Source organism: Phasianus colchicus, chromosome 1, assembly GCF_987193195.1.
Source record: "Phasianus colchicus chromosome 1, bPhaCol1.hap1.1, whole genome shotgun sequence".
NCBI lineage: Eukaryota > Metazoa > Chordata > Aves > Galliformes > Phasianidae > Phasianus > Phasianus colchicus.
The window spans coordinates 44,739,730-44,753,892 of record NC_143436.1 but is presented as its reverse complement, the minus strand read 5'-3'; the positions used below and the strand labels follow the sequence as shown (position 1 = coordinate 44,753,892).

General features: G+C 35.0%; 1 protein-coding gene across 1 annotated transcript in view; it reads left to right on the top strand.

The window, feature by feature from the left end:
• The window catches only part of DCN (decorin), a 38,555-nt gene extending 29,257 nt beyond the window's left edge, over positions 1-9,298 (top strand). The window contains exons 4-8 of the mRNA XM_031600483.2: positions 1,858-2,071; positions 2,274-2,387; positions 3,630-3,723; positions 6,452-6,590; positions 7,794-9,298. Coding sequence (XP_031456343.1) covers positions 1,858-2,071; positions 2,274-2,387; positions 3,630-3,723; positions 6,452-6,590; positions 7,794-7,988 — 756 coding nt within the window. The 3' untranslated portion in view covers positions 7,989-9,298. The remainder of the gene's footprint in view (positions 1-1,857; positions 2,072-2,273; positions 2,388-3,629; positions 3,724-6,451; positions 6,591-7,793) is intronic.
• Positions 9,299-14,163: the final 4,865 nt, after the last annotated feature.

Here is a 14,163-nt window from a genome sequence, read left to right as displayed (position 1 = left end):
CCTTCAGTTTTTCTGTTATTACGATTAAAGCAGTGAAAGAGACTAACCAGAATAATTCAAGCTGTATCCCTCTTAATAACTGAATGTTTCCCATGTCCTAACACTGTGCAGGTAGATTTAGTACTCTAAGGAGAGAAGCTGCATCTGCTTCCAAATTCTGGCAGTTTTCCCTTAGGAAACAAAAACTATTCTTACAGCAGTTCTTATAGCAATCTGAAATAAGAGAGAGCTGTGGTCCTATCTTCCACTGACCAGTATATTTACTTTTGGAGAGACTTATTGTTAGTGAAATACTTCTCTGAACTGTGAGTGACCTTTTCTACCTCCTTTTGCAAATGTGGTATTGATAGCTAGCATACAAAATTAAAACCAGATCTGCTCAACTTTACGCATACTCAGTGAAACCATATACAGATCACAATGCTTGCTTTGCTCAGGATGAGCTCCCTTAGGAAAGAAAGACACGTCAAATACAATTTTAAACTATCTTCTTACCTCTCAGTTTTCTAGATAGCTAGTACAGACACACTGATTTAGTACTTACTTAACTTATTATGGGAAGAGCTAAATGCTCTATTTTCCTCCAAGAAAAAATATAAATGTTCAACCCTGAAAATATTAAAAATATCTTAAAATACACTGGATATTAACTATAAATATGTAATACAATTATTTGTGTGTGTGTGTGTGTGTGTATTAGCAACACTTTCTTTTGTTTGTGAAAAATGACGTAATGGAGTTAGTGAACAAAGATGTTCTATAGCTTCACTCAAGTAATACATATGAATAGATAATGCTATCCATATCAATACAGCGCATTCTATCTAATTCACTGCACAAACATGTAAAACTGTAAGTTTGATAATTAGGCAGCAAACATTTAAGGAGACTAATATATGTCATATCTGAAAACCTTTCCATTAGCTTGTAATACTCTTCTGACAGTAATGGGTCTTCTTTTTATGTCATGGACGGTTAATCAATATGAGTTAACAGGAAGGTCACATTTCAGAGGCATGTGAAGACCACCTCTTCCCCAAATGTACAGAGAGTTAATTTGTAATTTGCTTAGATTTACCCTGAATCTAGATATCACAACTGCTATGAGAACTAAATTAGATTCTCACATAGAAAGCAGAATAAATGTGGTTGACTCACTGAAGGTCTTAGAGTATAAGACTTCGTATTGTTCCTCTTTGACACCATGTTATGCTAAAAACAAACAAACAAATTATATTTCTACAAAATATAATTTATTCTAGTTTTATTTCTACAAAAATGAGATTATTAACAGACAAACTTAATAAGTTCAGTCCATAAGAAGGACAAGAAAGTGTGTGTATATTTTTATTAAGCCAGACTGTGTCTTGTCTAAGTCATAGAATTTTCTGTTCAGGAAAAGTTGGACAGGATGGTTGTGCAATGATGGACAAGATATAAGTGTATTCTCTGATTAAACAAAACTACTACTTTACCTCCTATCTAGACAGGAACAAAAAAGAGCAAATAATACTGATGTTAATTTTACATGCATGACTTACTCTTCACAGATTTCAAATAGAAGGACTATGCTTAGTTGTGAATATAAATTATAGTTCTTCTGGATATTAAGAGAAGCTGCATATAACTCAGCAGTGAATTACCATTTGCAGTTATTATGTAGATCTTGATTATCTTTCTCTATTTCATAAGTCCTTAGTCTATTTATTTCAGTACTGCACTGCATTTTCTTCAGCTCACTAGATTATCCATCAGATGACATAAAAAAAACCTAGTAAAGAAAAAATATTAAGTGCTTCATTCTTTAAATAATTTTCCCAGTGATCATCTGAGATCTCTGTCATTATTACTCCACAGGCATTGATCCTTGTTAACAACAAAATCAGCAAAATAAGTCCAGCAGCTTTTGCTCCTCTGAAGAAACTGGAAAGACTGTACCTATCCAAGAATAATTTGAAGGAACTTCCAGAAAACATGCCCAAGTCTCTTCAGGAGATACGTGCTCATGAAAATGAGATCTCCAAGTTGAGGAAAGCAGTTTTTAATGGACTGAATCAAGTGATTGTCTTAGGTATGAGCATGATGATCTGTAACAAAATCAATCCAGTATATTGCATATTTTTTCAAGCCTGTTAGTAATTTTATGTAGAAAGCCACAAAATGTGTTAGTAAGTTATACTTCTAAATTAGCTTTCATCTGATAGAGACCTAAAGTTTAATGTATATTGATACATACAGTGCAGTACATCTTACTGAACATCTTTTGTCAACAGAACTAGGCACCAATCCACTCAAGAGCTCAGGCATTGAAAATGGAGCTTTTCAAGGGATGAAGAGGCTTTCCTATATCCGTATCGCAGACACCAACATTACCAGCATCCCTAAAGGTAAGAACTTGGGTAAATATTTGACAGATTTACGCAAGTGTAAGACAGTGACTTCTAGTCAGCTACAGAAACTTAAAAAGTGAAGAAATTAGAGAAGCCTCTTGAGTTAGATTTTAGAATATCCACTAGCTGACTAGTGGATAAAGAAAAAAAGAAGCCTGAACACCAAACAAAAACACACGCACACAGAGTTCATTCTGTGGTCTGTTGGCTTTAACTTGTTTGGAAAAATTTGTTTTTCCCTTATGACAAGCTCCAGAAGAGGTATACTTTAAAAAGTAAGGCATTTTATGTTACTTTGCTCTCCTTGTCACATAGTTGAAATATAAAGTGGAAGAATGTTTTCTTCCTCTAAGCCTGGTTTGTGAACCTGGTCAACACTGTACAGATGTAAACCCATGCAGAATTAAGTGAAGCTCTACAAGCATAAAATCAGCCATCCATGAACCCATAGTTGAAGCCAAAAGATCATTCCTATGCAAAACAGAAATATTTGCCATTTTTAAAGTATTTCATTGTAAATCACTACAAAGTAAAAACAACTTTGGGATAAGCTTTAGAAAAGAAAAGAACTAGAGAATGGTTCCAATGCAGAGGATATTATATTCAATTTATTCGTACTTCAGCCAGCAAAATGTTTTGAAGTAGTTCTACTTTTTTGAAAGTTTAATACTAGTTGTTATTTCTTTCTTGCCACGTTTCCTGTTTTGACTGTTTCTTTGAGGGAGCTAAGATAGTTAAAATATTTGGTTCCAGTTTCTTTTCCTGATAAATAGAATTTACAAACTAGTTTGTATTCCATTTAAAATACTATAAAACTATTTTTTCTCATCTTTATAATGTCATTTCCTGCTGCTGTTATTTATATATAAGAATGTCAGAGAAAAAGCCTTCATTTTAGCCAGACTACTCACATGTAGCACAATTATGTATGTCCCATTTATGTAATCACAAAGGCTAGAATATCTATGAAGAACTTCATTTAGATATTTCTTAAGAATTAACTGTTTTTTTTTATGACCTTAGGAGATTGATTTTATTTAATGGCAAATAAATTCTTACTAGCTGTTTTCAGTTTATCTGACTGTGAAGTGTCTTATTCATTCATGGAATTAATCTTGCCCATATCTGGCAAAAATCTTTAACACAACCTCCCCTCCTTTTCCCCTACCCAAAACAAAGAAACAGGCACAAAATAATACAGTTTTATCAAAAGTAAATTGATTACATTCTCTGCCTCAGGTCTTCCTCCATCCCTTACTGAACTTCACCTTGATGGCAACAAAATCAGCAAAATTGATGCGGAAGGTTTGTCTGGACTCACCAACTTGGCTAAGTAAGTGTTTTTTTTGTTTTCACATGTAAATATTAGTTGAAATTGTAACTGTTACAGAGCAATTAAAAATATAATTCTGGGCTTGTCAGCATTATCATCATTGAAGCTTTAAATAACTTAGAAGGAAAAAGCTTGTAAGACTTGCACACTGAAAGAACAATACAAAAAAACTTTTTTTATTTCTGAGCACCCTCTCCAACTATCTTCAGTTTTGAGCAATGTATACCAGGTTTTTCATGTGAATACTGTTATATTTTAGAACTCTTATGAAAACTGAAACATAATTGACTACTACTCAGATTATTGTATTTTATTCCTAGATCTCCATGTTAAACATTCAGACTGTCATAATGAAAGCAAAAAACAGAAATCAAAGACTGTTCAGCAAAAGGATTTAAATTTACCAGTTTTTAGTAGCTTGGAGTACAGTTTAGCACAGTGACATAAGTAATAATTAACACACATACATGTTTTGAATCTGGCAGTCCCAAGTGATGAAGCTCACAGCGGCTTTCTAAAGCTTGTGAAACAAGACATTTTGATTCATGTTTGATGTTCATGTTTGATTATATCCTTGCTTAAAATAAGTCTTTTCCTGGGTGCCATGAAGAAAATAAAAACTCCATAATTACGGGTTACAGAACTGTGAAGCAATTATTGTTAATGATAGCAGCTTCATATAAAATCCTTCATGAAAATGATAGATAAAACTTTAAGGAAAAAAAAAAAAAAAAGGAAAGAAAGACCACCAAGTTCTTAATTACTCAGGTCAAAAGTAATCTACTGTGTGGAAATGTGTTGTCCTGCAGATGATGCTGTTTTTCTGCTTTTTGAAGTTAATCTCTGGAAAACACTATAGGTAACATTACATGGTTAATATTGTTGGAATTCCTTCTTAAGTCATAAAGTTAGATGAAGCAAGTGCTAGTGGACCACTCAAAATATCTAACCCTGGGCTGCTTCCATTGCGGTTACACTGAAGCAAAATAATCTGTTGTGGTCTGGAAATGTGGAGCTGTGCAGAGTGGGGACCAACTTATAAAATTGTTCTCTCTGGCCTGTGGTTGAGCAAGCAACGTAAGCACAGTCAGAAATCTTTTCAAAAGCTGAAAAGTAAGGCAAAGTAAAGGTCTGATGAAAAAGGAGGGTGCTGGGTATAACAAAGCAGACACATAGAAAGGAGGGTGTTGCAGGACAGCATATGCGATGAATCTAAGGGGCAATATGCATCCTCCTGCAGTTCCACAGAAATAAGCTACCCGTAAATAGTTTTTATTTATATGGGTAAAACATCAGAAACATCAGTATGGGGTCGGATTACCCTCCTCCTGGATTGTATCAATAGTGCTCAACAGTCTAATAGCTGTCCTTAACAGATAGTTGATCTGTGAGAAAGTCTTTCAAAATTTTTCATGTAATACTGCAGTGAAAAAAAGGGTCTCAGGAATGTAAACGGAACAAAGACTTTGCTGGTTCCATGCAGGAAGGAGCTTTGCAGAAGAATATATGCATTATACAACTGCTGCTACTAAAGTCTCTAGATCTTATTAAAGTTTACTGAAGAAAATCTTGCTGCATACACCTGTGGTTACTTCAAGCCCTGAATAAGGCTGTTTGTTAAAGTGCATATAACAAAAGAGTCAGCTATTGCAGACAAAACAAAGTGAAAACGATCTGAGAACTACCTCTAGGCTTAGCTGTGGTTTGATTACACTATTCAACTATGTCATGACTGTATCAGCTAAAACATAATATTATCAGTTCATTAATATAAAAGGAAATAGATTTTGCCAACATAGTAAACAATAGTCATTTTCAAACCTCTTCTCATTTGTTCCCATGGGAAAAGAGGGAAGATCCTGTTCTTTCCTAACACTTTTAATCAGTTTGTACTTTCTACAGTAGTCCTTTCTTATTCCATTTATAAGCATAACTTCTACTAACTTAGAGTTCAAACAATAGTTAACAAAGTGTTAACAAAGGACAAAGTGCCTACTCATGACAACTGCGGAATTACCACTGAATTCCTTACTGCAACAAAGAGCCTTGAAACTTAGGAGAGACTCTCTCACATTTTCCTAACTGGACCACATAAACTGTGTTAATAAACCCTGAATGTGGATGTCTAAATTGGGAAGGATGACTTTGTGGCTAAAGTTCTGGTTTGGAACCCAGAATAAATGTGTAATGTCCCATTTCTGTGTTCTGCTGAGAAGATCACTACATGACTCAGCTCCTGTTTACAGTTTGCAACATGGCTCAAACTACATGTGTACTTTAGAAGGATGTGGTGAAGATTTAAAATTAACAGCTCCAGTCATTGTGGGTCTAGTTTGACAAATAAAGTTACAGTTAGTAATCCTAAAGTCATTTGAGAAACTTAAAGAAAGGATCATGCCTATGTGGATGCACAGTATGTACTTACAATGGAATCAGGCGTATAGACAATTTAGACAAGTATGCAGTACTGTGGACAAATTAAGTGAAGTCATGATACTTTTAAGTATGATAGCTCACACCAGTTATCAGTCATATTAATACATTTATCTAAACTAGTTATCATTGGTGACTCTGAACCTTATGCATAAGCATAGTCTTTTCTACTAGTAGTAGTTTGTAGAAGTAATCACTCCAAGAAGGATGATTATGTGGGTAAGTTTAAAGTTTTCATTTGTTTCTTTGTGTGTGTGTTGTTTTTTTTTTTTCCTTTTTTTTTTTTTTTTTCCAGATTGGGTCTCAGCTTCAACAGTATTTCTTCTGTTGAGAATGGTTCTCTGAACAATGTACCTCATCTGAGAGAACTTCATTTGAATAACAATGAACTTGTCAGAGTACCTAGTGGGTTGGGTGAACATAAATACATCCAGGTAAGGTTTATCATATTGCCTCAGATAACAATGTTTGGAAGATTATAGATGATATATGAATGGTTATTCAATTTTGAATGAAAACATTTAGTTGTGAAAAAAATAACTTGATTAAAGTTTCACTCATCATTGAATAGGCATGGAAAAGTAGTAAACAATAGGACTCTTATTCTTTTGGGTATTTTTTGGCAATGGAATTGTCTAGATCTGTAGGCATGAATTTGTATCTTTGTGTGCCTGAAGAGACACAAACATGGAGATATGGAGATATTTATTTATTTATTTATTTTTACTTAGAAAATATGCTTTCTAGGAACATTTGTTGACTTTTCATTTCATTTTTTTTTAATTCAACTCGGTGACATATTTCAAGTTTCTCAAAAACCTTCCCTTTGGTATATCCTACAAAGCTATGCCTTCAGGAGGTGAAAGAGAGACAATTTACACCAGCGGTGTCCCGAGGTCTGTGTGATTAAACAGCAAGAAATATGACCTCTTGGAATCAGTTAAAATCTCTCTCCACTTTGTCTAGGGGTTTAGAGGAAGGAATCATAGAATCATATAATCACCAAGGTTGGAAAAGATCTACAAGATCATCCAACCCAACCATCCACCTATCACCAGTAGTTGTCACTAAACACAACACAACATCTAAACTTTCCTTGAACACCTTCAGTGTGTCCATGGAGAAAGCTTCTCAAGAATGAAGACTCCCAAATGGAAATCACTGCCTTCATGTAGCTTGAGAAAACTCACTGGATATGGTCACTCTGGAGCAAACTAATCATCAACTACTTAAATCACTATTAGCAGTTACTTTGGCTCTGAGTCCTCTACAGTTGCACTCATGAGAGTGAAGGTTGAACAAAAACCTTTCAACAGTGAATGCATTCTTTAGATACAGCATATACTTCTGAACCACAGTACTACGTTAATAATTTCACATTTGTCTCCTGTTTCAGTATGATCAAATGATAGTGCTACTACTGTATTAACTTGCACAATTTCTGCTCATTTTCTAGAAATTAGTTCGATATGTTACAGGTATTTCAAAAAGTAAGAAGAATCAAATATTTGTCTAGAAAACTGGATGTGTTTTCAGTCTGAATGATATTGCACAATACTAACTATTTGACATGAAATGATTTATGTTATTTGCCATAGCAGGTCAATTTCTCACTTCTGCAATTCTATAATTTTCAGGTGGTCTATCTTCACAACAACAAGATCGCTTCAATTGGCATCAACGACTTTTGCCCTCTTGGCTACAACACCAAAAAGGCGACTTACTCTGGTGTGAGTCTCTTCAGCAACCCTGTGCAATACTGGGAAATCCAGCCCTCTGCTTTCCGATGTATCCATGAACGCTCTGCAGTACAGATCGGAAACTACAAATAGATTTCTAAAGGCGGGGTTTGGTTGTATTTCAGCTAACGTACCTGCTGCAATGGGCCTGTTCAAAAAATTGTTGCTAACAGTTAATGCCAAACACCAGAAACTTCTCCAAAAGTGGAGATGATCCAATTATGTAAAATAAATTAATCATTACAGATGTACAAGGTCAAACATACCATCAAAAAAAATTTCTGTCTGTGCTTTAAACTGACTTATTTCAGCCTTCTTTTCCAGCATGCTTTCTGTGGTAATTTTTGGTTTGCTGAATGCTACAGGTTTTCAGATTCCACTGTATATGAGATTCGGAGTAAATATTTGTCAAACTATGATTAAAAAAAAAAAAGATAGTGATTGAGCATATTTTTATAGCCACTGAAGAAAAATAGTAGAGGAAAAAAGGACTCTCAAGTCATCTTGAAACTTGAGAAGGAGAGAGTTACCTCCTTTAAATTTATTTCAAGCCCTGGAGGTTTAAAAATATTACTATAACACTAAGCTAATTTTGAATGTATCTATTTAGCAGAGGCAAATAAAATTGTTGCTGATGTCATTATTTTCGGAAAAAAATAAATTCATATTGTACACATAGTTCTTTTAAGTTTGCCATTTTTTTAGAGCAATGTTATTCAGGATTAATCTAACATAATCCTAGTGAACAAAATAATGAGTAGTCTGCAGTACAAAACCTATAACCTATGTCTGGAGCTCAATTACTAATTTTCTCTAGGGCAAATCCCTCTCACCTTAGTCATAAGAGCAGTTTGACTGATTTTCAGTGAAGCAACTTTGCAGACTAAGGTATTAGGCTTTAGCCATTGGTATCAATCCATGTATATATCTAAAACAAAAATAATAGTAGTTCACTGTTCATTTCTTCTACATTGTACATTTGTCATCATCCTTTACTGATTTTGTTTTTTAAACACTGTTCTTAACTATCAAGTAGAGATATGCAGGCTCCCCATCAGATGAATATGTGAGATTTAGAATATAAGCAAAATCCTAAGTATAGCAAAAAATGAAGTGAAATAATAGTAAGGCCCAACATTGCTGGGATATCATTTGTAGAAATATCTTCTGAGAATGATCTGAGGCTTTCTGCAAATTGGGATTCTACAACATTCTAGTGGGTAGCAAGCACATCAGAGGTAGGCTGCACATTTCTACTGTCAATCTACAAAGCTAACCATATACTCAATCAAAATGTCACCTTAAAAGAATCTTCTGCAGCCTCTTAATTTTCCAAAGCCAATCTCTCTAATTTGTAAAACATATATGTCATTTATATTAAAGGATAATGCAATACAGGCAAATTCCACAGTGTTTGTCTTTATTTTCTGTTTTGTTAGCATGACATACTGTGAAAGAACTTTAATTGTGATTATGCCCTGAAGAATGAACATCTTTGGCATGGTAATAACTAAAGTACGAGCAGATTATTTGAAAGTCTTTTGTCTTTAGAAAAAAATTACTAATAGGTATTTCTTTTTTAGAATATGAATATGTTCTCTTAATAGTTGTCATTTATTTATGTAATAAATAATTGGAAATTATAATGAATCATGAATACCATTACACAGAAACAAGGTGTTGCCACCTTTGTTTGTCATTTAATTCAAAGAAATAGCTGATGAGTTCCCGTATTTGTATCTGATTTTCTTCTGGGTTTCAAATTTTCTGAGCATTATTTTTAGAAAACTAACAATACTTTATATTCTTCTGTCACTGGCAGGAAAACCCTCCAAGTAATCAGCAGGTTATTTTTTTCCCTTTGGCTTTTGGTTGGGTATCTGATATTACTAAGGGAGAGTTCATGTAGAAAGGTGAGCGCTGGCATTTCAGTAGAGGATATAGGCTTTTTTTTTAGCTTGAACAACTTCACAGATACACTTTACAAAAAGAGATTCATATACTAAATAATACAAATAACTTATTATATACAATTTCACATAGACATATGTACAAGCTTCCCTTTTGTCTCTCCATAGCTTAAAGATCTTTACAGACTAAGGATTTTCTTTCAAACTAGAAGCAACCTTAAGTCTAGAAGAAAATACCTGAGCATGTACTCCACTGTCTACACAATATCCATGTGAAATCCAATATAACAAATTTTCCTGTCTTCTGATTTTAAGCACATGTATATCATATAATATATTCACTGCCAACAGTTAAGGTCTGGAAAGATAATGAGACTTTCCTGATTCCCAGCTCTGTAGAGTAAAAGCAAATAAGCAAATTCTACAGCATAAGATGCCAGCAAGATCTTGACACTGACCAGTTCAGAAGGCAAACACACTCTAGGTTTTCCAGGAACTGTACAGACAATCCCTCAGTACCTAACTAACAAAACCCTATACTGAGTCCAACCAACATGAAGCATCAGCAAACTCTTCAAAGCATTGGTGCATTGGAAGCTTAATACTTCTAAAACCATTTTTGTGTATAAATACAGACAAGATGGCTCTTCTGCTTTTGGAAGGAAGAGAGAAAGAGAGAAAGAGAAAGAGAAAGAGAAAGAGAAAGAGAAAGAGAAAGAGAAAGAGAAAGAGAAAGAGAAAGAGAAAGAGAAAGAGAAAGAGAAAGAGAAAGAGAAAGAGAAAGAGAAAGAGAAAGAGAAAGAGAAAGAGAAAGAGAAAGAGAAAGAGAGAAGGAGAAGGAGAAATGGCTAAAGGAAAGAAGAAGGGAGGGAGGGAGGAAGGGAAGGAGGAAAGGAAAGAAGGAAGGAAGGAAGGAAGGAAGGAAGGAAGGAAGGAAGGAAGGAAGGAAGGAAGGAAGGAAGGAAGGCAGGAAGGAAGGAAGGAAGGAAGGAAGGAAGGAGAGGGGAGAGGAGGGGAGGGGACTGAAGGGGAGAGGAGAGGAGAGGAGAGGAGAGGAGAGGAGAGGAGAGGAGAGGAGAGGAGAGGAGAGGAGAGGAGAGGAGAGGAGAGGAGAGGAGAGGAGAGGAGAGGAGAGGAGAGGAGAGGAGAGGAGAGGAGAGGAGAGGAGAGGAGAGGAGAGGAGAGGAGAGGAGAGGAGAGGAGAGGAGAGGAGAGGAGAGGAAGGAAAAAGAGGGAGGGAAGGGGGAGGGGGAGGGGAAAGGGAAAGGACTCAAATAATCCTTCAAGAAAGAATGAAGATGGTAAACAACCACATAATAACTTGTGGGATTAGACTCATTTTATTCCCATAAAGAAATAAAATCCATATTTCCTGGGGCATCCTAAGGCATCTCAGCTCTTCCTGCAGTACTATGCCACAGAGGGGTCACTACAGGCAATGGGTATGAGCATTTCTCAGGTTTTAGAATAGATTCTTCTAGGGAGCCTAATCCAAAGCATTTCTTAATAAGCTAAAAATCTAAACTGGTGGAAATGAGAATAAGAAGTTATAGTCACAGATCTTCAGTTGCAAAAATGGTATAAAAATGTAACTGCCATACAGAGGCTTCTTATTTCTTCCACTGAATACAAAATTATAAAAAATCCACACTAAAAATAAACAGCCCTTTCTTGCCTTTGCTTTTAAAGGTATATTTTATCATAACTGTCTTGGCAAAAGAAGGAAAATAATAAAATCAGACAGCAATGTGTTTTCTGTCATTTACAATTAATAATGCCTATGACTTGTAATGGTACTTAGAAACAAGCCCAAGTAAAAATTTGGATTTCACTTTCTCTCATTCAAAGGACTTTTCAGTATTATACCCAATATTTTTTGCTGTTCTGTGATATCTAAACAAATCATTTTTCCCCCATTCATTAATTTTATTTGAATGTTCTTTGAAATCCATGTAGGATTTTTTATCTAAAGAAAATGTCACCTATCTTTTCACATAAATGACTACATAAATCGGAAACAAAATCTTGAAGAAGTGATGCTTATTTTCCACAGTTTTAATGTGTTACTTTAGCTCAATGATACTGTTGTACATTTTTGTAATAACTTCGCCTTTTTCCCTCTTTTATAAAATTAAGCATATCCCTTTTCAAAAGTACATATACATTTTCTGTTAGCAAAACCAAACCTTGTTAAAGAATTTTATTTTTCAAAATGATTATGAAAAAAACTCCAAATCAGACCCTTCTTTTAAAGCCACAAGGCAGCTAGCTGCTTTTGCCTTTGTCCATCCAGTTATGGACAGTGATCTACTTGACTTACTGGTATATAAATAACATCAAATCTAATTTCCTTTTCAGAAAAGGGTCAAATATTAAATCATTTCTTGTCAAGTACTGCACAGATTGCCTTGCTCTGATTTCTGAGTCTATAGATTTGATTCAGTGTCCTCCTCCCTGGGCTGTTTCTCACATCTTCTAAACGCAGTGTCTGGTAATAGATCTTTGGCTCATAACCTGGCTTTTTCAACCTACTAGTGTACAAATCTGGGTACCCTTTCTGCTGCTATTTGGTACTAGGAAAAGAAAGAAAGAAAGAAAGAAGAGAGAAAGAGAGAAAGAGAGAAAGAGAGAAAGAGAGAAAGAGAGAAAGAGAGAAAGAAAGAAAGAAAGAAAGAAAGAAAGAAAGAAAGAAAGAAAGAAAGAAAGAAAGAAAGAAAGAAAGAAAGAAAGAAAGAAAGAAAGAAAGGAAGGAAGGAAGGAAGGAAGAAAGGAAGAAAGGAAGAAAGAAAGAAAGAAAGAAAGGAAGACACAAATAATGTTAGCTACTTTATAACCATTGACAAAAAAACAGCAGAAAGCTGCGAAATTAAACTTCTGTTCCAGGCTAGCATTACTTTAATGCGTATGTATTATCATACACAAAATACCTTAAAAAGATGACAGGAGACTTTCTGATCTCAGCACTACTCTGAAGTGCCACCTAGTGTCACTGAGGCACAGTAACAAAGATGCTGATCACAAATTGTGAAAACCAGGAGGAAAGTGATTCTTGAGGCTTTATGAAAAGAAGCCATGTTGATGCATTAATTAATATGCTTTGTCTGCTATGTTTTGTTGTTCTTTTTGCTTTTTTTTTTTTTTTTTTTTTTGTTGTTGTTGTTGTTGTTCATATTAAGTGTGCATACTGTGGAATCAATAGCCTGTTTGCATGTCTCCAGTCAAATATTCTTACTTTGCCCATGGATGTATAAAATCACATCCTCTCTGAATGCACATATTGCTGTTAAGTCAGCTTTGCTGCAGGGCTTGGTTTACATCTCCATTTAAAAAAAAAAAAAAAAAAAAAAAAGTGACCTTATTTTCCATAGTCATCACCAAGCTGTTGCTAAGTGGTGGTGCGTTTTTCTTTTCATCCCAAATTTTAAACCATCCAAGTGTTGTAGTTGGTGCAATTTTAATTGAAAATATTCAACAATGAGAAAAGGAATTAAGGAATGTGCTTGTGACGAGTTCACAAAACACTCAGAAGGGAAAAACATGGGCTGCAAAGTAGCCAATATTAAGCGGATTGTCTTCAAAATTAAATAGTAAAACTAAAAATAGCTGATGCATTTTAGCATAAAATATTGTCATCATTGTGCAGGAGCAACAGAACCCAATGCTCTAGCAGTTCCAGCTGTAATATAATAAAGTTTTTGTGCATCACCTGAAAAGGCACAGAAACTGCTTGTGTTTGAATTAAACTCAACACAAACACTCAAACAGCCAGACTCATCAATGGATACATTTAAAGTGACATAAAACAGCCTTTGGTCTCCTGCCCTACTTCCTGCTCTGGTTGTTAAGCGCTGTTAATGTACCCTAAGTGCCTGAGGATCAGTCTGGCTGCAGGCTCTACAGAGAGCTGCTGACCCTGCCTGTTAAACTCTGTGATTTCCTCTCCGAGACACAAGGAAGATGAGGTATGATTTTCTTCAGAACTATTTTGTGAGGCAGCTCCCCTACTCACTGTATACATTATTCCACTTGAAAGCTTGGGAGATTACGTCTGTGTGGGTATCTTAAATCAACAGACCAGAAGAATTTTAATGCTCTGTCACTGCCTGCTTACACTGGGGGTAATTTACACTGGGAATGGAGTTGGACAAAACTATGAAAAACGGTATTGTTTTAATTACCTAACATATATATGCGCACATCCTATTTGATTATAACATAAAATTGAGAATAAAATTAAGAAATAAAGGGAGCTAATCACAAAATCAGAGTGTCTGCAGTGTAATGAATGGCAGTGATTCTGAATTCCTGATTCCACATGCAGGACAGCAGCAAAAAACACAGTGAAGAAGTTTCTGGAA